The 26,209-nt window shown below is 40.0% G+C and overlaps 1 protein-coding gene across 2 annotated transcripts in view; it reads right to left on the bottom strand.

The window, feature by feature from the left end:
• CDK8 (cyclin dependent kinase 8) overlaps positions 1-25,239 on the bottom strand; it is a gene marked incomplete at both ends in the record, with an annotated part of 96,047 nt that extends 70,808 nt beyond the window's left edge. For both annotated transcript variants that reach the window (XM_079721837.1, XM_079721838.1), the window contains one exon: positions 25,112-25,239. In XM_079721837.1, the coding sequence (XP_079577963.1) occupies positions 25,112-25,239 (128 nt within the window). The remainder of the gene's footprint in view (positions 1-25,111) is intronic.
• Between the last annotated feature and the right edge of the window lie 970 nt (positions 25,240-26,209).

Raw genomic sequence — 26,209 nt, forward strand, 5'->3', positions numbered from 1 at the left:
ATTGCTAATCTAGAATTCTACACCCAGTAAAATGGTGGCATTTTCAGACAAACTAAAAGAGAGAATTTGCTAAAAGTACCACAGTAAACAAAATACTACGGAGTGTTCTTCAGGTAGAAAGAAAATGATCCAAAAAGGAAGCACAATAATGCAGGAAGGAATAAGAAATGGAAAAAATGGTTGTAATTCTAAAGGACTATTAACTGTATACAACAATGGTAATATCTTGTAGAGTATAAACTTACAGAATTAAAAGATACAACACTGTCATATTAAGTCAGGGATGGAGGGAGTAAATGGGGTTGAAGTGCTCTAATATTCTTGTACTATTTGGGAAAAGAGTAAATGCACCAATTAATATTACACATGGTTAAGTCAAAGATGCATCTTTTAATATCTAGAATAACCATTCAAGGAATAGCAGGAGGTTAGAACTTCCACGTTAATAAATGAGTCTCAAAGACACTTGTAGATACTATAATTAGAAAGGACAATGGAAAACCCATAGTTCTGCCACTGTTAAGAAAGTGAAGGATTAAAAAAAAAGTGGGTGATCAAGGAAGGGGATATGATGGATAATGTCCCATTTTATCCTTAAACTCACAAGGAGAAATTTCTCTAAATATTAAAGGGCTACCTTGCGAAATCTGTATTACTGCTAGTGCTGTAACAATCTTAATTAAACCCCACCACTATTACGGAGCCTCTCCCTTGGAGCTGACAACCAACTTCAGTGGTGGCTCCTCTAATAACCTTCAGACATTCCCACGTACTGCCCTCAACTCACTGGCAGGCTTTTAACAGGAACACTTTTTTTCTCCTATATGATACCACTCCAGGGAATTTAACAGGGAGAAATCTACTGATAAAAGGAATTACCAGATTAAATGTTCTCCTAATGGCCCATTCCTTGAAATCCTCAGGTCTTCCTAACCAATAATCAGGTCATAGCTAATTTACTGGTGTCTCCTTATTAAAACCAAGCCCAAATTGAACACTGTTAGGAGTTTGACTTTTTGTGGGGGAAAAAAAAAAAGTCTACTGATATTGGCAGCTTTATTAGGGCTAAACCCATCAAGGCCTAGATTACCTCTTCCAAACATCTACCCAAATTTAGACAATACTCTCTAAAAGCAGAAGCTAAAAGGACTAACATCAACAACTGAAAACCTTACAAAGAACTAATACCTCACACTAATCCTTGTAATACTCCCATCTTCGTGATTTAGAACAAAAACAAAAACACAATGGAAAGGGATATAAATTTATTCACGATCTCAGGGCCACAAATAGGATAATTCATTTCCCCTCCCCTCTCACTTTCCTACAGAACCAAACCAAAATATTATCTTCACTGCCTCCTGAAGCTGTATATTTCACACTTGTAGATCTGTGTCTTTCTATAGTGTTCCTTTAGATCAAAATAGTCAACATTTGTTTGCCTTGGGAAAATCAACAATACACCTGGATAGTTACGCCCCAAGAGTTCACAGAGGCATCCTCCAATTTTTCAGCAAGTCCTCAACCAGTACCTCAAGGATCTTAAATTTGCATGGGCTTCTACTCTAGTCTAATATGTGACTGATCTTTCGTTGTGTTCAAAAAGTGAGGTAGAGGACTTCCCTGGTGGACTCTGCACTCGCAATGCAGGGGGCCTGGGTTCGATCCCTGGTCAGGGAACTAGATCCCACATGCGTGCCGCAACTAAGAGTTCACATGCCGCAACTAAAGATCCCGCATGCCACAACAAAGATCCTGTGTGCCACAACTAAGACCTGGTGCAGCCTAAAGAAATAAATATTAAAAAAAAAAAAAAGGTGAGGTAAGATCTAAGATTGATCACGTTTTTCTATTTTAGTTCAGAAAGGACATAAGATTTCCAAAGAGAAGTTATGACATTATTAAAGTATACTAACTAATACACGATATATCCTACAGAGGTAGATCCCTTACTATTGACAAATTACAAATTGTTCAAAACTTTCCAAGGCATGTAACTAAGAGACAATTACAAAGACTCCTAGATCTCACTGACTACTGCAGGCAAAGGGTTCCCATTTTCCTATAATTGTATGATTATTAAATGATTTAACCAAGTCCTCAATGATTACAGCTCTTCCCTGGAAACCTAAACATGAACAGATCTTTTGCAATTTAAAATGAGCACTTCAGCAACTTTCTACTCTGAGATTACCTAACCATCATAAACTTTTCTACCAATTCATCCATGAGAGATCTGAACAAGCCCTCAGTGTACTGACTTAACTTCATGGGGGTCATAAGAGATCAAGAGGTTACTAAAATTTCTCTTGACCCAGTGGCAAAAGACTACCCAATCTGTGTAAGAATAGCCACAGTAGTCAAAGTCTTCTGTCCACTTTGTTTGAGGATCTTCTTTCAACTCCAAGGTCCTCCTGCTGCACAATCTTTATTGCTCACTGGAAAGACAGAGTACGTCTCAGCAAGAGGCTAAGCTCATATAAAATCCTATTACTTTATCCCTCACACATTTCCATTCATTGTTGTAATACTTCAAGGGTCAGCAAACTATGGTCCGTGGGCCAAATTCAGCCCCAAAGCCTGTTTTCACACTGCCCATGAGCTAAGAATGTTTTTTTATATTGTTAAAGGATTCTTTAAAAAAAATAAAGAATGCACAACAGAGACTGCTATGTGGCCCACAAAGCCGAAAACATTTACTGTCTGGCAGAAAAAGTTTGTTGATCCTTGCTACTCTTCCATTCCATAAAAAAGGGGAAATTAGTCTCTGTTGGCAAACTGTGCCCCAAATAGACTTAACAGAAACTCTTCTAGAAAATTCAGACTTAATCTTCATTGTTGATGGGTCACACATTATGAATGAAACAAGAAAATATGAGGCAGAATATGCTGGGACAGATCTCATCTCACCGCCTAGAATGTGACCCCTTGCTACAGGCAAGATATGCCCAGATGACAGAAGTCAAAGCATTCACCAGAAGTTGCCAGTTAGCTAGGTGGTGAGCCAGAGATAAAAGGATTAATATATATAAATTGAGAGTGGATATGCTTTTGGGTAGTCCATAATTTTGTAATGCCTTGGAAACAATGAGGATTCTTGATTTAGACATTAATGCTTCCTAAAACGATAACCATTATAAAGATAGAAGCCCATTAAACAAAGAGAGATAACACAAAGGTAGAAGAAAATGTCCCGGCTGATCATTATGGCAGACAGGCACCCCTCACTAGGATCCTAGCCCTCATGACAGGATAAGACTAAATCTTTAAAGAGGTTCAAAGAGGCTAGTACAGAATGCCAGTGGTTATCTCCAAAGTTGGAAAAGGAAGGGGTATTGGGAGAAGCCTGGGTGCAAATTACCCAAGTTAACCTCTGAGGCTCTCAGGACAGTCTGTGGCATCAGAGGTCCTCAAATGGAACCTGTGAAAATTTTTTGCAATACATAAATATTCAACAAAGGTCAGGAATTCCTACAAGTCAGTAAGGAAAAGGTAGACAAACCAGTAGAAAAACAAGTAAAAGATCTGAATGAGATTTCACAAAAGAAGATATTCAAGTGGCCATTAAGCATATGAAAAGGTGCTCACATTCACCAGTTATCAGTTAAAAAAAAAAAAATCACACTGAGGTACCACTACATGCCACCAGTGGCTCAATGGCTTAACTTATAGACAGATAACACCAGGTTCCTACAGGAACCACTTTTAACTACTCACTCTTACAGAACCATGGGACCTGTATAGTTGCTAGTGCCCCCATCTTACTGTTACCAAAGCTTTATCAATGCAGTCTTCTGAGGCACTCAGGGCTCAGCTGCTAATGAGAACAGGAGCTCCAAGGAGAAACAGGTGAAACATTCATAAAGTAACACAGTCATTCAAGGTTACTTTTTTTTTTTTTTTTTTTTTTTTTTGCGGTACGCGGGCCTCTCACTGTTGTGGCCTCTCCCGTTGAGGAGCACAGACTCCGGACGCGCAGGCTCAGCGGCCATGGCTCACGGGCCCAGCCGCTCCGCAGCATGTGGGATCTTCCCGGACCGGGGCACGAACCCGTGTCCCCTGCATCGGCAGGCGGACTCTCAACCACTGCGCCACCAGGGAAGCCCTCAAAGTTACTTTTAGCGCTACTTTTGTTATATTATAGGTTTCAAAGGAATATTTGCAAGTTTAAAACCACCATTTATAAAAATCATCCCTATAAATTATAAAATAATTTATAAAAATATTTATAAAAATAATCTCACTGAAAGATTTACGTTTAACAAACTGTCATATACAGCTACATAGAATTATGATGCAGTCATTAAAAATCATGCTTTTGTGAAAATTAATAAAGGGAAACCTCACTAAAATGGAAACCTCACTAAAATGGAGTCAGAAGCCAGAAGGGGAAGCTTTTAAGCAGTGCCACTTGACTTCAAATAGAGAAGAACTGTCAATTACAGACCCCAAAAGAATACTCATCAGGACTTCCCTGGTGGTCCAGTGGTTAAGCCTCTGTGCTTCCAATGCAGGGAGCACAGGTTCGATCCCTGGTCGGGAAGTTCCACATGCCATGCGGTGCAACCAAAAAGTTAAAAAAAAGAACACTCATCAACAGGAAAGAATCAAGTACAGGCCCCAACAGGAAAAGTGTACATTGCATCTCCTACATCAAATCAACTACCCCAGCAACTCAGCCAATAAAGAAATGTCATCACCCTGAACTCTCACTTTTCTCCAATGGACTTTCATTCAAAACAAACCCTCCCAACTTTCTCCTTTTTCTCTATAACGTTCCTCTCCTTTGTCGGATTTGCCTGATTTTTGCTATGGCTTGCTTGTCCCAAACTGCACTTCTCTACTATTCCCAAATAAACCGATTTTTGCTGGCAAAACAGCTGTTTTAAGGTCAACACTTCCAAAAAATTTATTGTTTGAAAAATTTTAAACCTAATGAAGAACTGAAGGAATCGTATAATAAATACCTATGGATTTAAGTTAAACATTTGGGTGAGAATACGTCATAGGTGATTTTTTTTCTTATTGCATCACATCGGAAGATACATGATATGGGCTCTCCCACTACCTGTGATGCTGAGATTGATAATTTTGTTAAGCTGGTGACTGTCAGATCTCTCTGTAAATAAAGGTACGTTTCTCCTTTACAAGTAGTAAATTATTCGTGCGGTGATATTTGGAGACAAAAGGAGTATTCTATTTCCCAACGAACTTTTATTTACCAAATGACTTTAGTATCCATAGATGATTCTTGCCTGAATCAAGTATGACACCGGGAGTTTCTATCATTCCTTCTACATTTATCGATTGGCATTCTTGTGTAAAGAACTCCCTCTCCCTCCGTTTTTTACTACCAATGGGGATTCATGGATTCTTTATATGACACATTATAATCTATTATTCTTTTTGATGCTCAAATCAACCCAAATTTGTCCAAAAAAACCCTCTTCAAGTCAGCTCCTATTCCTTTTGAAATAATTTGACATCTTTGAAGACAAGATGTCACCAGAGGCCAATCAGAATTCAAAACATAAAGAACTAAATCAGACAAACAATATAAGACAATTTAATAAGACTGCCCCACACAGCTTCTTGTTCTTCCAAGTTTTACCTCATCTCTTCATTAATGGCACCACCATCATCGACTCAGTTGTTCAGGCCGGACACCGTGGAATGATTCTCCACCCTCCCTTTCCCTTACTACTAGCTGGAGAAGGAAACATGATGGTTGGAGGAGTGGAGAGCTACTACTTTCCACTTCATGCCCTTCTGTGTACTACGTATATACTGTTTATACTTTTCCTATAACCATTTCATTATTTTTTTTAAATTTAAGTATTGTTTAAAAATGTAAAGCAAGTTTGTGGCTCATTAACTTTTAAAGGTAAGGTAACCATCTGCAGGTTTCAGCATACCTTACTGTACTTTTTCTAGATTTAGCCCATTCGGTCCAATGTTCTCCAACTGATCACGGTTCCTGATATTTTATTATAAAAACTCAGAGGTGACAGGACTATACTTGAGTTTCCTCTACAACTCCATCAATCTGTCATTCAGGATATACTGAAGCCATGTGTAGAGAGAAAGAATTCCCTACCTCTCATTCCATGTTTGGACAACTTTGTTACAAAACTGCTCCTCATGTTCACAGTGACAAAGTGTATCTTCTTTAGTTTTCAGTCACTGGTCACAGTTCTACATCTTGGGTCACAAAGTTGTGTTCCTCTTTCCCATATTTGAAACAGCACCCATATGGGAAAGTAGGCTTATGCCCCTTGATTTAAACCTCAGAAGACTGGGGATAAAGCCCCAAATTCCACTTAGTAATTAATTATAGATCTATCATTCATGAATACATCTAAACTTTTCTAGATATTCATTATGTTTTCAGCAGCAAAGTGAAGTACTGCAGAGCGTCTATCCCACTGTCATACTTCAAGACTGGGACAGAAGGGAACAACACGTCCTAAGCCTGAGATCTAGAAACAAGCCCACAGTCAGCCTATCTACATAGTCACAGTTTTCTCTACAGTCAGCCCTCAGTATCCACAGGCCCTGCATCTGCGGAGTCAACCAACAGTGGATAGAAAAATACTCAGGAAAAAAAATTCCAGAAAGTTCCAAAAAGCAAAACTTGAATTTGCTGCACACTGGCAACGACTTACATATGATTTACATTGTATTCATTACTATAAGTAATCTACAGGTAATTTAAAGTATATGGGAGGACATGTATAGTTTATGTGCAAATACTACACTTTATTTATGTTTATTTAAAATTTTTGGCCACGCTGCGTGGCATGTGGGATCTTAGTTCCCTGACCAGGGATCGAACCCACACCCCCTGCAGTGGAAGGGCGAAGTCTTAACCACTGGACCACCAGGGAAGTCAAAAAGGAGATGAGGGCTTCCCTGGTGGCGCAGTGGTTGAGAATCCGCCTGCCAATGCAGAGGACACGGGTTCGTGCCCCGGTCCAGGAAGATCCCACATTCCGCAGAGTGGCTAGGCCCGTGAGCCATGGCCGCTGAGCCTGCACGTCCGGAGCCTGTGCTCCCCAAAGGAAGAGGCCACAACAGTGAGAGGCCCGCGTACCACAAAAAAAAAAAAAAAAAGAATCCGCCTGCCAATTCAGGGGACACGGGTTCCAGCCCTGGTCCAGGAAGATCCCACATGCCGCAGAGCAACTAAGCCCATGCACCACAACTACTGAAGCCCGTGAGCCTAGAGCCCGTGCTCCGCAACAAGAGAAGCCACCGCAATGAGAAGCCCATGCACCGCAACGAAGAGTAGCCCCCACTCGCTGCAACTAGAGAAAGCCCGCGCGCAGCTAGGAGACCCAACGCAGCCAAAAATTAATTAATTAATTAAGAGAACTTAGGGTAATGGTGAAGGTGGCATTTCAAATTCAAATCAATTGTAAAAGAATTATTCAACAGTATTAACAAGACTAGAAAAATTACAGTTAGAACCCTAATAACATCTTATACTAAATAAATTTAAGATTAAATAATTTAACTGCAAAACTTTTTAAACTTTAAAAATGTTAGAAGGAAATGTAAGAAAAAATGTCTACAGTGAAGAAAAGTCAGAAGCAATGAAAGAATGACAGATGATTACATATTAACATAACATAGAGTCAAATATCATAAATACAGTCAAGTCTGTGTTCAGAATTTGACTTTTTTGCTTTGTATAATCATAGAATTCATTGCTACTGATTTCTATCATAATTCACGTTGTCATGCAAAATGTCTCTTAATAACTGAAGGCTGTCAATAACCTGTGATTTCACCTTTTCTAGTCTTACTCCCATGGAGAACTTCGGTTCTGATGGAGAAAGAGTGAAGAGCTTTAGTTTTTTTCTCCAGATATCTTTATAGTTCTATTGTATTTTTAGTTGTGTACTGTGTGCTACAGATTTTTTTCAGTTTGTTACAGACACAATTTGGTAATTTCCTAAATTGGTTCTGCCTGCCTTCAAAGAGAAACATCTGTATAACCTTATAGGTATAAACTACTTTCTGGTAAAATGAGCAGAATAAAATGAGCTCATGTCTTCCTGAAATTTGTGAGAGGATATATGGTATTACCTGTTTCAGCAAATCTCGCTGTTTGAGTTTGACACCTGATTCAATATTTCTAGTATTCAGTAACATGTGTGTTTGTTAGTTCTTCTAATTTGGGTCACTTTAAAAGATATGTTGCGGGCTTCCCTGGTGGCAGAGTGGTTAAGAATCCACCTGCCAATGCAGGGGACACGGGTTCGAGCCCTGGTCCAGGAAGATCCCACGTACCGCGGAACAACTAAGTCTGTGAGCCACTGCTACTGAAGCCCGCGCGCCTAGAGCCGTGCTCCGCAACAAGAGAAGCCACTGCAATGAGAAGCCCGCGCACCACGATGAAGAGTAGCTCCCGCTCACCGCAACTAGAGAAAGCCCGCGCACAGCAACGAAGACCCAACACAGCCAAAACTAATAAATAAATAAATAAAATAAATAATTTAAAAAAAAAAGATACGTTGCAAATTATGCATAGAAAATGTGGGCACTGCTCCTGTTTGCCTCTTGATCAGAAACTTCAGCAGGGCAGTAAAGAAGTCCATGTGATTCAAACTGAAATTCTTTCTTTAGTTGCTGTAAGAAGTTAAATGTAAAATACCTTTTTTAGTCTTAGGCCCCTTTGAAAAACCTTGAAACCTGGAGTAGAGGCAGGGAACGGTACTCACTGAAGTAGAAATGACTGCCCACTTCAGAATCCTCATTGTATTTATACACAAATGTGCTTACATAAGTCAGAGGCATTTTGTAGACGCTTTGCTGACTTGTTCACCTCTACAGAAACACAGAAACCAGACCCGTTTTGTAAGGCAGAAAGTCATGTCACGTGGAACATGTCCTGTATATATTTCCTACATGGTAATGGAGTCTTAATGGTAAGTGCAAGGTGATAATTTAATGATGGGATTAGTCTGATCACTTAATATACACAATCCTGGAAGTGAATTACTTGCATCAGATACAGTGGTATTTATTATTCTGTACAGAGAGGAGAATACATATAAAATATATGCTTACGTTACATGCACGCAGATTTCATGCTCCATAAATCTTACTTTTCTCTAAATGATGTGCACAGAATATGCCTTATTACAGAAAAATGCTGTTCATACTTTGACTACGAGGAAAAGTGCCTATATGGTGGTAACGCTAGTTAAGGCAAATGAGACAAATTATCAGTTTACTACATCACCAGTTAACATTTTATATTGTGATGTTCAAAAAAGAAAAGTTTAGGGCTTCCCTGGTGGCGCAGTGGTTGAGAGTCCGCCTGCCGATGCAGGGGACATGGGTTCGTGCCCCAGTCCGGGAAGATCCCACATGCCGCAGAGTAACTATCATGACTAAATTGGATAGCTTTATTTTACAAAGGTATGGAAAGTTTACAAAGCAGTGTCTAAATCTACGTTAGTTGTATTTGCACTATATGTTAATGATATACTTTTGCAAATTATTCTGTAAATAAAATGATTACAGTAAAAATATTTGTATTAAAAAAAGAAAAAAAAAGATACATTTTACCTTCAGATAATTGCACTGGTACTTCACTAGGGTTAATCCTGCCCAACCAGATTTAGAAATGTGTTGGGGAATATGAAAGGAGTTTAAAAGAGATCAAAATTTGGAGAGGTACCAGCCCTTTAGACAACATTCAGGCCCTCTAGAATTATTTCCATATGGCTAATTCCTACGTACTGAATATACATGATGTTTTCTCATCCACAGTTATTTCCCACTTCTCTTCCCCAAGCAAAAATAAATCATCATCCTCTCTTTTCTACTCAGTTACTCTTTTGTACTGTGATAGAAACTTCAAAAATATTGGTGATGAGGGGTTTTGTCCCTGAGTATCCACTGTACAGTTCAAGAGAGCACAGTGTTTCACTCAGAATTCAGGGCTCCTGATTTTCTGGTGGAGGGTGATCATAGCAACTCTTGATTTGGGTTCGCCACAGGGGTAGCCAGACCAAGGAAGAGGATGACTGGGAGGGATGTAGGAATACAAAAATAGGGAAAGGAGGAATGGGGCCCCCATTTGCTCAGTTTCATCAACTAATTTGTACTCCTATACAACATCAGTGTCAACTGCTATTAAGAAAATCTTAGTTGGGCTGAGCTGGTTCTCTTGTGAAATTGTGCTGGTTATCTTTAAGCTTATCAGTTGTTTGTCCAATTAAACACTTTCACCAGTATTTGATCCAAGTTGTACACACAATGTATTTGGATTATTGTCATTGTTCATCTACAAACTCAAAACATAAGCATTTTAAAGTATCTTGGGAGTGTGTAACTATTCTAAGTAGCTTTATGATCCTGATGATATTTTTTAAAAATAATAAAGTTGGGGGGCTTCCCTGGTGACGCAGTGGTTAAGAATCCGCCTGCCAATGCAGGGGAACGGGTTTGAGTCCTGGTCCGGGAAGATGCCACATGCCGCAGAGCAACTGAGCCTGTGTGCCACAACTACTAAGCCCGCGCTCTAGAGCCCGTGAGCCACAACTATTGAGGCTACGTGCCACAACTACTGAAGCTCGCATGCCTAGAGCCCGTGCTCTGCAACGAGAAGCCACCGCAGCGAGAAGCCGGCACCACAACGAAGAGTAGCCCCCGCTTGCCGCAACTAGAGAAAGCCCGGATGCAGCAATGAAGACCCAACACAGCCAAAAATAAATAAATTAAATAAATAAATTTAAAAGAAAAATAATAAAGTTGGATCTTCCATGTTACAATCACAAAATTAAAACCAGTATTTAGGGGCTTCCCTGGTGGCGCAGTGGTTGAGAGTCCGCCTGCTGATGCAGGGGACATGGGTTCGTGCCCCGGTCCGGGAAGATTCCACATGCCGTGGAGCGGCTGGGCCCGTGAGCCATGGCCGCTGAGCCTGCGCGTCCGGAGCCTGTGCTCCGCAACGGGGAGAGGCCACAACAGTGAAAGGCCCGCGTACCGCAAAAAAACAAAAAACAACAAAAAAAAAACACCAGTATTTAAAAGTGGAAAAGTATTAAAATATTATGGGAAAAAAAAAAGAAGCAAAGAAAGAATGACAGATGATTATATATTAAAATATCATAGAGAAATAAAAAATTGGAAATTCTTGCAACATGAATAAAAGAATTTAATATTCCAATAAGTGAAGTACCTCACACAAAAAAATTTAAGAAAAATATTATAGGAAAATGGGTAAAATATTATCAGGCAATTCACCAAAGAAATTAAATAATGAAAAAACAAGAAACTGTAAGTTTAAATATTAATGAGACAAATGTAAATAAAACCATGATTCCATAGCTTTCCTGTCAAATATACAAAGATTAAAAGAAAATTATTTTAAAGATTAAATAATAAAAACACTGATCAAGGGAGTGGCAAACATTACTCCTGTTCATTGTGAATGAGAGTATGAATTAGTTCAAACTTTCTAGGAGAAAATCTGGCTAACTAACTCAAAATGGATCCATGGCCTAAAGAACTAAAACTACAAACTACAGGCTTTACAACCTTGATTTAGCAATGATTTCTTGGATTATGACAACAAAGGCACAGGAAATAAAAGAAAAAATAGACAAATTAGACTTCATGAAAATTTTTCAAATTGATGTGTCAAAAGACAATATCCACAGAGTAAAAGGCAACCTACAGAATGGGAGAAAATATTCGTAAATTGTATATCTTATAAGGAATTAGTATCCAGAATATACAGAGAACTAAAACTCAACAAAAAACCAAACAACCAGATTAAAAAATGGGTAAAGGACCTGAACAGTTTTCCAAAGAAGATATACAAGTGGCCAACACTTTTTTTTTTTTTTAAATAGTAGCCATCCTAACGGGTATGAAGTGATATCTCATAGTTTTGATTTGCATTTCCCTGGTGATGCATCTTTTCATGTGCTTATTGGCATTTGCAAATCATCTATCTGATAAGGGTCTAGTATCCAGAGTATAGAAAGAACTCCCATAACTCAATAATAAAAAACATAAATAACTCAATTTTTAAATGAGCAAAGGATATAAATATGTTTTTCCGAGAAGATATCAAATGATCAATAAGTACATGAGAAGTATTTACTGATACTGAATGATACAATAAGTACCATTCATCATTAGGGAAATGCAAATCAATACCACTTAATAGCCGTAAGGACAGCTATATTAAAAAAGTGGGGGGGGAATCAGTGTTGGCAAAGATGTGGAGAAATTGGAACACTTGTGCATTGCTAGTGGAAATGTAAAATGGCGCAGCCACTGAGGAAACAGTTTGGTGGTTACTCAAAAGTTAAGCATTCAGTTACCATATGATCCAGCAATTCCACTCCTAGGTATATATCCAAGGAACTGAAAGCAGGGACTCAGATACTTGTACACCAATGTTCACAGTAGCATTATTCATAATAACCAAAAAGTGGAAATGACCCAAATATCCAACAACTGATGAATGACTAAACAAAATGTGATACATGTTAAATCATGGATAAGCCTTGAAAACGTTATATTAAGTGAAAGAAGCCAATCACTAAAGACCACATATCATATGATTTCATTTAAATGAAATGTTCAGAACAGTCAAATCCAGAGGCAGAAAGCAGATTAGTGGTTGCTTAAGGCTGGAGGGTTGGAGGGAAGGGAGAATGACTGCTAATGGACCCCGGATTTCCTTTAGGATAAAAATAGTCTAAAATTAAACTGCGGTGACAGCCACACAACTCTGTGAATACACTAAAAGATGACGAACTGTACACTTAAGACAGGTAAACTGTAGGGTATGTGAATTGTATCTCCATAAAGCTATTAAAAAACCGTATGAAGTATAAATGTATAACTTCTTGAAAGGTTTTACTAATATTTTCTCCATGAAGACAACTGGTATTTAATTTCCCTACTTAGTACACTGCAACTGAATCAAAACAACTTTTTAAACACTTAAAAATAAATATTGAATGACTAATGGCAAATGTTATCTTATATTCCAAAACATTTCACGGGTAATCATAGTACAGAATATCACTAAGGAAAAATCTAATTGTACTGCATTCTGATTTAAAACCAGCAAGCATACTTAAATTCAGTGAGTCCAGTTCTTACAAAGTGCAACAGAAATAGAGCAAATGCTACACGATCCAAGTCAAATAAAGGTTAATAAGTGGTATACTTGGTTAGTGTTTTTTGCTTGCATTGAAAACTTCAAGTACTTAAAGAAGATCAGGCTGAATCACCTTCCGAAACTGAACGGTCCCATCCCACCCCCACAAAAAAAAATCCGGAAGAGAAACAGATGAAATATGTGAAGTGTGTGCTACTTTGACAGACTTCCTAATGTTTTCCACGTCTGCATGTCCAAGCCTAGCACATGTCAAAAGCCTAAAGGGGCTCTGCAGGTCAGCTAGTCTTGGCTAAAACAGGACAGTAGTAACTTTTGGCTACAGGGTATCTGGTTTAAACTCTCAAGCAGCCCTGGACTCTTGTGTACTAAAATAGATTTTCAGATAAAAACATTAAATGTTTGCATACTTTTTCAGCTTCTTATCTATCTATAAGGAGTAAGTACTTTCCAACTTCTGTTAAGAAGAAATTATGTCTATGAAGAAAGAGTTATGTTTAGTAGTACTTAAAACTGTTTTAAAAAGTCTCTTCCAAATTAATAAAATACATCAGAACTGTCTAGTAGATAATCAGCTGCCTGCTTACCTACATAAATAATTCCCTCTGCTGAATACACAAAGTCAAGAAATTCCATTGGCAGCAGAAAGGGAGGCCAGCCCAGAGGGGAATGCTACTGAGAATGGTGACAAGGAGCAAGGCCAAAGCCAAAATCAGTACCAAACAGAAAAAGCAAGCCAAAAAGGGGAGAAAAGGAAAAGACTGGGTATAGGAAGGTCAATGCTGGTCAGGAAATGAAAGGATGACCAAGGCCAAGCAACAGGAAACAGAGAGAAAGATCATCTGATGAAAGTGAACATAAAATAACATGTAAACTTAATAATGACTGTAATCTTAAGTATCCACAAGACTCAATTTTTTTATGCCAACCAGTAATCTAAAATATATAGGACTATGTGGGGAAAGAAAATCTAAAGCAAAATTTCCAAAAGAATAAACAATTCCAACTTTACAATGCATTTACCCCCAGGACTCAAGCATGTCATTATTATATTTATTTCCATTTCTTCCTTCCAGATTAAGTTTTTGTTTTGGGAGTTTTGATGGGAGTATAAATGGTGCATAAGATTGGACCTCCAAAGAGCCTGAAGCCTAGGCCTGTTAAAGAGACATTCCTGGGAAACTGACCTGCACTGCAGCAGTCTAGCAGTTATGTACTAGGTCGTTACCAGTAACTTGTGCTTGGGCATGATGATCAGTCTCTAAAACTTTGGAGAGAAGCCAGGAGGGATAAAACTCCCTGTGGATATAGCAAGGGAGCTTCTCTTGCTTCATGAAGACTTTGCTCCTTGCCAGTGGTATCATCCACAGCAAATATCCCTGTGGGGAGCTTTCTGGGTACCTGCGAAGTTCTGTCTCCATCTGAGAGAATGTTGTGTGGAAAGACTGATATAAAGGACATTTATTGCAGTACTGCTTAAGGGCATAAAAAAAAAAATGAAAGCAACCTAAATGTCCTTCAACTGGATATGTATATTATGTTCATAAAAAAGAATGACGAGCTGATGAAATGAATTACGTTACATGTGCTGTTACCAGTCTCTAAAGCATATGAACTAGGAACAAAATATACGTATACGCCATCATACATTTTGTGTTTAAAGATGATGACATACAGACCTTTCTAACTAATTCTTACACATAACCCAGCAGCCACTGATAAATGTGACTTTATAAAAATAAAAGAGTTAACGCATGAAAAATAATACCATAAAGTCCAAAGATGTTTGTGTCCACAAACTGGAAAGCATACACAAGAAACGTATCAGTGGACAGCTGTGAAAGGAGAAATGAGTGCCTGGAGGAGACAGAGGTGAGAAGACTTAAGTTTTCACTTCCTCAATTTATTTACATTTTTTGCATACGCATGTATTATTTGCTCAAAATGAATGAAATATTAAAGTAAATTTTAAAGTCGACCCAGACATGTATCTGCTCCCATACGCATATATACAAAGAGGGGCTGACAATGATCTTCCTGCATATTCTTACACACTGTTTGAATTTTTATCCTGAGAGTTTATTAATTGTATAATCCAATCTTATTTTATAACAGAAATACAGCTGTTGAAAGTATACAATCTTTGACCCTAAAATTCCACTGCAAGAGCTTGATACTATGTTGAAGAACTGTAGTCATATTCTAGGAGGTACTTCCCTAACTGCAGTGGCTAAAATTTAGAGACTACTTAAATTTCATCTATCACTAGAGAACTGGTTAACTGGATACATATCTACTGTGTGTGTGGGGGGGGGTGTGGGTGTGTATAATGTGATGCCAGCAATAATTAAAACTGATGATTTAGAGCTATATGTACTGACATGGAAAGATGCATAATATGCTTTTTTTTTTTTTTTTTTTTAAATATCAACATTCTCGGGTTTCCCTGGTGGCGCAGTGGTGGAGAGTCCGCCTGCCAATGCAGGGGACACGGGTTCGTGCCCCGGTCCGGGAAGATCCCACATGCCGCGGAGCGGCTAAGCCCGTGAGCCATGGCTGCTGAGCCTGCGTGTCCGGAGCCTGTGCTCCGCAACAGGAGAGGCCACAGCAGTGAGAGGCCCTCGTACCGGGAAAAAAAAAAAAAAAAAAAAAGAACATTCTCTATCCGTTTGTTTGTTTATTTATTGTCTGCGCAGCATGTGGGATCTTGGTTTCCCAACTGGGGATCGAAGCCACGCCCCCTGCATTGGAAGCGCGAGTCTTAACCACTGGACTGCCAGGGAAGTTCCGCATAATATTCTTGAATGAAAAAAAAATAAGGTCACAGTAAATTTCATTAATCATTTTCTCCATCACAGCTGTATCCCACTGTATTGTAATTACCTGTTTACTTGCCTGTGCCCCTCAAAGTCTTTAAGTTCCCTAATGACTTACAACTATGGTCTGTTCACTGCTGAATCACCTATACCTGGCACAGAACCTGGCACATTAGACATTCAGTGAACAGCGACCAAATAAATTGTAAATACACATATTTGTCCCCCCCAAAACTACAGCTAAAGAGAAACTATAATGGAACATCAAATATTTAAATGACTTAAGTTTACATTTAAAAGAACCTTCAATGTTAAATCAGCACTAGAAAACAAATACAGGTAAGTACTCCTTACTCTGTGCTTAACATTTTCTTGGAAAATGTGTATAAACTGAATTTTTGGCAAACTGAGTCACAGGATAAGTATGCTAGGAGAGCTCCCTTACTTAAAGGGCTTCTTTCATAAAGTGAAAAAACTCCAAACAAATGTATTTATTCTACATGAGCTTAAATTTTGCATGGTTTATTGGCTTTCCTTAAAACAGAAGCCTCATAAAAATAATTTTTCAATACCTACCTCCTCTTTCCCCTAAAATAATGACTTGCTTAATATAAACCATAATACCACTGTTTGACAAGTTTGGGTTTGTTTTTTTTTTCAATCCCTTAGTTCTCGAGACAAGGTATAAAATTCAGGTGTACAGAAACACCCAGAGTAGGCATCATGATGTGAAGAATTCCTCTCCTTAGGATGATTATTTGTTAGAATCCATGGGCTATAATAAAGTTATGGATTTTAAAGAGCTTGTCTAGAGAGAGGAGTAACTGAGCTACCTTGAGTATAGTTGTTAAACTATATAATTTTTTATTCACATAACAAAAGGAAACTTCAAATATGAAACCACAGAGTTTAAACAAAACTAAATGTCAACTCTGGTTCAGAGACTAATTATATTTTCCTTAAGGTTAGAAATATAGGTCTGATCCCCCTGTAAACTGATTCATTTACAAGGTATACTTTAGAAAATACTTTATTCTTTGTAGTGGCTCAATTTTTCAAATACCTGGGACTTCTATTTGGTTCAGTCAATTAACAAAGCTTGCATCTGCCTTTGGCCTTTGGTTTCGTTCAATTCTGTTCCTGGTATCAATTTAGCCAGCCCATCAAACTTTGCTCCTCAGGGTATTTTCACAAGGCGCTGCTTTTCTATTCCAAAATACGCTCAAGTTTTTAAGTTTAGCAAGTTTAAAAGGAAAATTTTCAAATATGAATTTTAGGTACACCAAAAATCAAAAAGTATTAAATACCTGTTGACATTTGGCAGTATGCCAGGAAGTCAGGGGCACACAATTACTGCCCTAAAGGAAATCTATAATATCTAACCCATAAACCTTCACCAGAAAGACCCGAAGGACATATAGACATTAACCACATATACACTAACGTAGTTACATAATATATCTATGAAGAACTAACTATGTTTTGCGGGGTGGTGAGTGAAGAGAGAATTACTGGAGTTGTATGTTAAGATAAAGCAGTTAAGATTTCTGAAGCTAAATGTTAGAACCGATTTCAGCTGAGGGAAAACTGTTCCCAGCACAAGGTGCTGCCTGAGAACAAGTTCAGAAGGGCGGTCTGATTTGATGGAGGAGGAGCAGCTGTGTTAGTCTGTATTTCAGAATCACCACAATAGACTAGTGTGTGAACACCTTCCTGGGAATAAGGTGGGCTACTGATTAATAAGGTGTCCTGGGAATTAAGGTGTCCAGGTCTTGTGGACAAAGGACAAATCTTGGTTCTAAACCAAAGTCAAGGTAAAGCCACTCAAAAGTGGTTCTCAGCTGCTTTCAAAAATTTGGCAGTTTCTCAAAAAGCTAAACATAGAGTTACCATATGACGCTGGCTATTTGCCTAAGAGAACCAAAAACATATATCTACACAACAATTTGCGCATGAAGGTTCATAGCAGCACTATTCATAACAGCCAAGAAGTAGAAACAACCTAGATGTCCACCAACTGATAAACGGATAAACAAAATGTGGTCTATCCATACAAAGCAATATTTTTCAACCATAAAAAGGAATGAAACACTGACACATGCACAACATGAATGAACACTGAAAACACTATGCTAAGTAAAAGACAAATGGCCACATACTATATATTTCTATTTACATGAAATGTTCAGAATAGGCAAATCCACAGAGAAAGAAAATAGATTAGTGGTTGCCAGGGGCTGGGAAGAGAGGGAATGTGGGGTGACTACTAATTGATACGGGGTTTCTTCTGACATCATAAAAATGTTCTGGAATTAGTTAGTGGTGATGATTGCATAGCCTTGTGGATACACTAAAAGTCAGTAGACTGCACACTTTAAAAGGGTGAATTTGATGGTATGTGATATATCTCAATTTTAAAAAGGGGATTCTCAGCATTTTTTCTGTGACAACACACCTGAAGGACAAGACATAACTCTATCAGTAGAAGCAGCCTACTACAGCAGGGACTGGTTTTGTGACTTTGACAATCACTATACTACAGAATCTTGAGAGAATGATAACTTAAGGGTCTCCAAGTATTAAGATCAAACTAACGGGTGAAAGTCACTTTTTAGTGACAACTTCAAGAACTGCCTTGAGGTGACAAGAAATATTTAAAGACAAAAAATAACACAGTAGTTTCTAAGTAACAAAGAGATGGCCAAGGCCTAGTTAAGCTGCTGTGAAGGAAAGGATTTACAAATTGTTCTGAAAGAGGTAAGGACAGTAGGATTTTCATTCTCTAGCAGCAGCTAAGAACAGAAAAAGAATAAAAACATAAAGAGACAATGAGGGTTGGATGCGACAATACAAGGCACTACAAAAAGATAACATCAGCCACAGGGAAGAATATCTATTTCTCAACACTGATTTGGCATATACAGTCCCAACTTACACATGGATCATATTTCAAATGTTTGTAAATCATAATTCTGAACACAACTGCCAAGAGAACTAATTTTTGAAAAAGTAGATAAGCTTGCAAATGACCTACAGTAACTTCTAATAATGTCATTATTTCTATTTTCCTAGCTGAAATTCGGTTGCCAGAAGCCACCTCCCTACCATCTTCTCACACAACTGAGAGTCCCAACAAGAGGAATTCCCCTCCGACCTGTTGGCCACCACCATCTCAGCAGCACAGAAAATTCTGGATCCCTGCTCCTCATGGAGGTGAGGCCAAAGGAGAGTCACCTGCTATCCAGGGCCATTGTTCTGCCATGGCAGTTTTACATATGAGAGATATTCCTAAATCAGACAGTTGGATGTCAGAGGCTGCCTGTACCCTGATTCACCAATGTTCTTGTGATGGGAAACTGCCACAGAGACAATTAAGGTGCTCAGAACATGCTGATAAATGTATCCCCACATTGAATCACAGAGACGTCATCATGTCCAATGGGTACAATGGAACACTTGTAGCACGTGTATGTAGCACTACACAAACAGCAGGAGCTCAAAGATGCCGGCAACAGAAAAGGTGAAGCAAGGAAAGGCGTGGGAAGACATAATTCAGACCCACAAAATTCGTTGGGGTCTGTAAGAGCACAATTAAAAAAAAAACCCTTTGTCCTGTTCCTTTTGAAATGCCCTTTCTGGGACTTCCTTGGCAGTTCAGTGGTTAAGACTCCACCCTTCCAATGCAGGGGACACAGGTTCAATCTCTGGTTGGGGAACTAAGATCCCACAGGCCCTGCGGCGCGGCCAAAAAATTAAAATTAAAATTAAAATTAAAAAAAGAAAGAAAGAAACTAAGTTAAAAAAAGAAATGCCCTTTCTGATGAGATCTTCCCTGTCCTTCAAGAGTCAACGAAGTGCTGCCATCTCTGAGAGGTTTATCCCGAAAGCCCTAAGCAGGTGGGGGCTTCCAGGTCTGTGTTCCAACAGCACCTTGTAGTAATTATCATAATGCTTATTAAATTGCTATAGTTTATTTACATTTGTTTCCTCAGTAGGTGTCTTCTCAAATAATGGAATATGTTATTCATCTTGGCATTCTCAATACCTTATACAGTGCTTGGCAGATAGAAGGGTCCAGTAAATATTTGCTGAGTGAATAAGGGAAGAGATTTCTTCCAATGTTAGAAGAAACAGTAAAATAATCAAATAAGCAAATCCAAAATGAATTAATTTGCCAGTCTTGCTACTAAGAAAATGGGCTCTGGGACCTCCTTGGTGTTGCAGTGGTTAAGAATCCACCTGCCAATGCAGGGAACACGGGTTCGATCCCTGGTCTGGGAAGATCCCACATGCCGTGGAGCAACTAAGCCCGTGCGCCACAACTACTGAGCCTGTGCTCTAGAGCCCGCGAGCCACAACTACTGAAGCCCATATGCCTAGAGCCCACCATGCTCTGCAACAAGAGAAGCCACCGCAATGAGAAGCCCACGCACCGCAATGAAGAGTAGCCCCCGCCTGCCGCAACTAGAGAAAGACCACGCACAGCAACGAAGACCCAACACAGCCAAAAATTAATTAATTAATTTTTTTAAAAAGGAAAAAAAAATAAAACGGGATCTAAGCATGAAACCTCTAAGTGGCCTACCCAATGGATCTGAATGCACTGAGTATCTAAGGCAGATAAATTCAACTGCAAGTACATAAGAAATCCATAGTGAATATTCTGCTTGTCCCTTTCCATCACATTTTTTTAATGTTATAAGGAATATTCCTTATTGGGCATGCAAAATCCCCAGCGATGGGGATTATTACATGTTGTATTTGGCATTTCTGACATCTAAAGAAATACTTAAACTGAACCTAGATACACGGTTCAGCAATATTCAGAAGAAAAACTATTCGAATCCTTCAGGGGAAATAAAGGGTTCCAACCAAGTTCCCATCACAGCTAAGGAATTAGAGCTGACTTAAAAGCTCTAGTGCAGATCAAATCAGAAGCGCTCCTCGTGCTAGCCACCAAATGAATGGTTCCCAGGAGGGGAGCAGCCACATAAATCCCACACCTTAAGATGTAAACAGGAGGGAATGCCACAGGTACAAGGCATGTCAGGTAAGGGAGCTGACAAGTCTTCGGAACCTACTTATTTTCTTGTTGGCAGTTGATGAGAACCCACATTAAAGCATGAGACGAAGAAACATGGATGTGTACTACTGTCTAAAGTAAAACTTTTGTCTTAGTGGTTGCTTACCTGATCTTGAAAAAGTATTTTATATTTTTACTTCCTCAAATTATAATACTAGGAAGGCCCTAAAAATGATCAACTCAAACCCCATAATTTTAGAAATAAGGAAACAAAGGTCTACAAGGGCAAATGATTTGCCCAGGGTCATACTGGTGATCAGAGGCAGAGTCTGAACTCAGTTCTCCAGTCTCCCCAGCTTAGAGCTCTTTGCACTAGATGAAGAATTTTCACATCCCAACATGCCCTATTAGAGTCTGGTCCTACACACACACACACACACACACACACACAGACATACACGTATATATGTGTGTGTGTATACACCACATAGCTACACACTTACTTTTGCAGCACTAGAAAAACTAGGGCTGTTCAGGAACATACTAAAACAGTATCAGTTAATCGAAAAGACTAGTCCTGTGATAAGGCATTCATGTTTTCTGAATGACCCACTAAAACACCAAATCCCCATGTCTATGTTTATATTTATCTTAATATGAAGCATAATGGTTAAGAGCCTGGGCTGTGGAGTAAGAGACCTGCCTGTAATCCCCCAATTCCAGCTCTGACATTTAATTAGTCATGTAACCATGGACAAATCTGCTTAACCTTTTTAAACTTCAGTTTCCTCAACTATAAAACTGAAAAAACTCAACTGACTTGTATGGTACTTGTGAGGATTCAACAGATGATGGCTGTAAAGGGCTCTGCCCAGGTCCTAAGACTTACTCAGTAATTTAGCTATTATTATCATTACCACTGCCTACCAATCTCCGTGCTGTCTACAGAAGTGCCCCAACAAAAGTTTTCTGTATATTTCCCTCTCTCCCTCTCTCTCTCACATTCACACACACACAATCCCAATTATATAGTATCTGTTCTTTTGAACATAGAGTACAGCAGCCTAAGAACCCTATTCAAGAAAAGTCTTTTTGCTTTTCTTTTTTGGAAATCAAACTCTTACCCCAAATTAATTTTTAAATTCTACAATGCTCAGTGCCAATAATGAGAATTTAGAATTTAAAAACACAGATTGTTTTCTGGTTCTCACACTTTTCCATTCCTTTAAACAAGATAAGTTTGGTTGCCTAAATTCTGCAAAGAGGAAATGCAATTGACTCAGGAAGAAAATGAATCCCCCTGCTTCCCACTGAGGACCCTTTTGGTGTTCAGACACAAAGGACACTCTCTATCTCATTTATGTGACAGTGAGAGTGAATTATTCCCAAGATTTACTGTGCATTTATGTTTTAACTCTATTAGAATCTGAAAATAACGCAACTATAAAAGGCCCCCTTTCCATGTATATAATCATGCCTCAAATAAAGTATTCCACCTTCCCCACATTCCTTAAAATTCTGAGTTTACCAAAAGTGTAGTCTACTAGCAGCAGAGTACTATCAATACTTAAAATCAAAGAAATGACCTTTCAAGCTGTCTTATGTCCTAAAACAATAATTTAAGCAGCTAACTCCTCTGGTCTAAAGTCCATTACTAATTATCCATGTCTATGATGCTCACTGGACAACTGAAAGGATACATTTAGATACCTTCATTTTAAGAGCCAAATACATCTAAATGAAATTTATTTCATTTTATTGTAAATCTCAGTATTCTCTTTGAAGGTGTTATTGTCTGGGTTCCTAGAGTTCTCTGAAATTTCAGTTGCAGAATATATCATTTCATTTGAAAGTAAATCAATACTAGAAACAAATTATTTGATCATCATCTTTTTATAAAAGATTAAACAGCTACAAATTTTATTTTACCAGGACTAAAATGCATTAAATTACATTTCACTGACATAAGATCAAAAGAGCTTCATAAATACAATGCTTCATTTTACCAGAGTGAGGTTATAAGAAGCCGAAAAACATTCCCTCTGGAGCACAAAAACTGTTTTAAGTAATTTTAAAACTCTCTTGACATTTCATCCATTTTTTAAAAAACAGTTCTTCCTATAAACAAAATCATTAGAGGCCACTGGAAAACAAGCCCAAAGAATTATACACAAAAAGTTAATTTTTCCAAAATGCAATGCTACCTACTTTTTGGTTATCATGAATGACAAAGAAATGTTCATATATTATACATTCAGCTAATTTTAAATTGTATAATTCTTCTAAAATTATTCTTAGCCTAAATTAAAACTTGACCATGAGATATAAAATGTGGTCAAAAGTACCTCTTGCTAGTAAACAATATTACAGTTTTTCATAACATGTAAACTCAAAGTTAATAAAATTTGTATGTTTTATTAGCTTAAATTGGTAATTTATGAAAATAGAACTGGTTTTTCTCACAGGGATTAGAAAGAATTTAAGATCACCAGAATTTTATTAAAAAGATGACAGACTGGTCAAATGCACTACAATGTCTAATCTCATGGGATCAGGGATTTTATAAATATGCCCCAAATTACATAATATTGCGGGACAGGGAGATGGTGTAAGGCCTTTAAAAAATATTGTACGGGAAGTTAACAAGGATAACTTTTTAAATATGTACGTTATTACAGAGTAATACTTCAATGAGAAGTACAATTAAACAACAGAGTCAACAACATCTCCAGAAGCTGATTTCTCAAGTGTCACCAGACTATCCATTCTGCTACAGAGTACTTTTAAAGACATGCAGCACCCACAGTATCAAGTTTTCAAATCCCTACCTTTTGCAAATACCAGTACTGCTTTACTGCTGCATATAAGCACGGAAATGCACATTCCAAATTAAGGAGAAGTACTATCTTCTTCCTCTTAAGAGTCCATTTGAAGTTATTTTAGAAAGGTATCTCAGTAAATCCAAGAAAAATGTCGAATACGTAGACCCTTCCTTCGCCAATATTTAGAATACTAAAGTATTTATAAATGTGGATTCCCCCCCAGCCAGGTAACTTCAGCTTTATAAATGGTTTCATTTTTTTAGTGCTAATATAGTTCTGAACATACCCTCCTGTGTGATTTGGGGGGAAAAAAGAAATTATCTTAAACGTTAAACAGCAGCTAACCAAACTAACGGTGATGTTCAAGTAAACCTACTTTGTTTATAGTAAAATCTAAAGATTATATAACAAGCTTTGACGTTCTCTTTCCAGCAGTTTCCTACAGTGTCAAAGGCGATAAAGACAACATCCGTTTTTAGAAGAGGAAAACAAGGAGTTAATAAATTATATTTTCTCAACTAAGAAATGCCTTCTCTTTTGTCAATATCACAAGCTATTCACCTAGTGACAAAGGAAGAGTGAACACTTCACCTGCCGGTTTCGGCAACTAAATCGGGAGCATTACCAGTCAGACTTAATATTTCTAGGGAAGAATATCTGAAGCAAAGAGATTATTGAAAGTTCATTGCCAGCTGCTACATCTGGGGGGAACGGCCTGAACAAGACTCCCCTATTTGTCATCAGCCTTTTTCCTCACCACCCACCCTGCACCAAACCCCCATTGTTCTAGGTAAAACTCACAGCTAATGATATCGAAAGAGTAACTACTCCGTTTCTGCGGCAGGTGATCACCAGCAGGAACTCTTCAGAACCACACTGACTTGCTGATTTCTTTCCCCCACATAAAAGCCGAATTTGATCGTAAACCAACCACAAACTGGTGGGGAAAAAGGATCCCAGCTTCCCTTCCAGACTGATGGATGTCAGTCCAGAGGCGGTTGAGGAAAGCCCCAGAACGTTCCCATAATAAATCGACCCCCCTTAAAGATCATTTAAACTGACGTTTCATAACGAAATTTTAAAGAAATCTGTACCGAAACCCCTGAACTAAAAGTACACAGCTCCCTTGCCCGACGAGCGGCGCCAGGAGAGACTGAGGCAGCGGCTCGCGGGCTCTCGTGCGGGCCCGGCCCCCTCGGCACCAGCTCCTCCCCGAGCCCGGCCGGCCGGACCCAGGCCGGAGGGAGGCTGCCCACCTGCCCGGCGCCGCCGCCCGCCCGACGCCGACACTCACCCATCCTTCCGCTTGGCTTTGTAGACGTGACCATAAGTGCCTCGGCCAACTTTGCAGCCCTCGTATTCAAACAGGTCCTCGACCCGCTCCCGCTCGCTGCTCAGCTTCACTTTAAAGTCATAGTCCATTGTCACGGCCTGCGAGGCCGGGGAGCGGGGTCGCGGCGCCGCGGGGCGGGGGTGGGGACCGGGGAGGCTCCGGCAGCCGCGGCCCCCGGGAACCCGCCCGCTCTACGCCCGGCGGCCGCAGCGCCGGCCCGGCCGCGGCGGCAGGAGGAGGCCCCGCGAGGGCGCCGGGGACATCCAGGGGGGCGGCGGGGCGGGGGCCGGCCGGTGGGGACGGCGCGGTCCCCGGGCGCAGGAGGGCGAGGGACGAGGGCTGGGGGCGGGGAGCGCGGTCGCTGCCCTTGTCCCCGCGGGCTCCGGGGCGCCGGACCCTGCGCTCCGGCCGCGCGCTCGGCCGCCGCGGCGGGCAGCGGCAGGACGGCGCGGCGGACTGCCCCTCGGGCGCTCGCGCCTCGCCGCGCTCACACACGTTCACACTCACTCACTCACTCGCTCGCTCGCTCGCTCTCCCATCCACTCAGACAGAAAGGCAGCGCCGCACAACAGCCGGTACCTCCTCAGAGAGCGGAGGGAGGGGACTCGCGGAACACGGCCGCGCTGTCGCAAAAACGTCGCCAAGCCTCGGGCTGCTCGGCCCTCCCTGAGGCCCGCGCCGCGCCGGCCGGCCGGCCTCCCCCACCTGGCCCCTCTCCCCGAGGGCTGCGCGGACAGAGCGCAGTGACCGCTGCCCAGAGCGGCCGCCACACGCACCACGTGGGGCGTCCCGGCGGCGGTCGAGGCCCCAGACTACAACGCCCAGAATGCACGCGCCGCCGCCGTGGCCGGCCCTCCTACGGCTCCGCCCCCCGCGGTGGGGTTGTGGCAGCGTTGCGTGATGGGATTCGTAGTCCAAGGGGAGGTGAGTCTTATTTTTTTTTTTTTTTTTTTTTTTTTTACAGCGATGTCTTTAGAGTCTGATTTGGGCTAGAAACTTAACCAAAGAAATTCAAGCGTGAGGGAGGCTAGTTTGCATTACAATCACATTTTGCGCCAC

The sequence above is a fragment of the Hyperoodon ampullatus genome, assembly GCF_949752795.1.
Source record: "Hyperoodon ampullatus genome assembly, chromosome: 16".
Taxonomy (NCBI): domain Eukaryota; kingdom Metazoa; phylum Chordata; class Mammalia; order Artiodactyla; family Ziphiidae; genus Hyperoodon; species Hyperoodon ampullatus.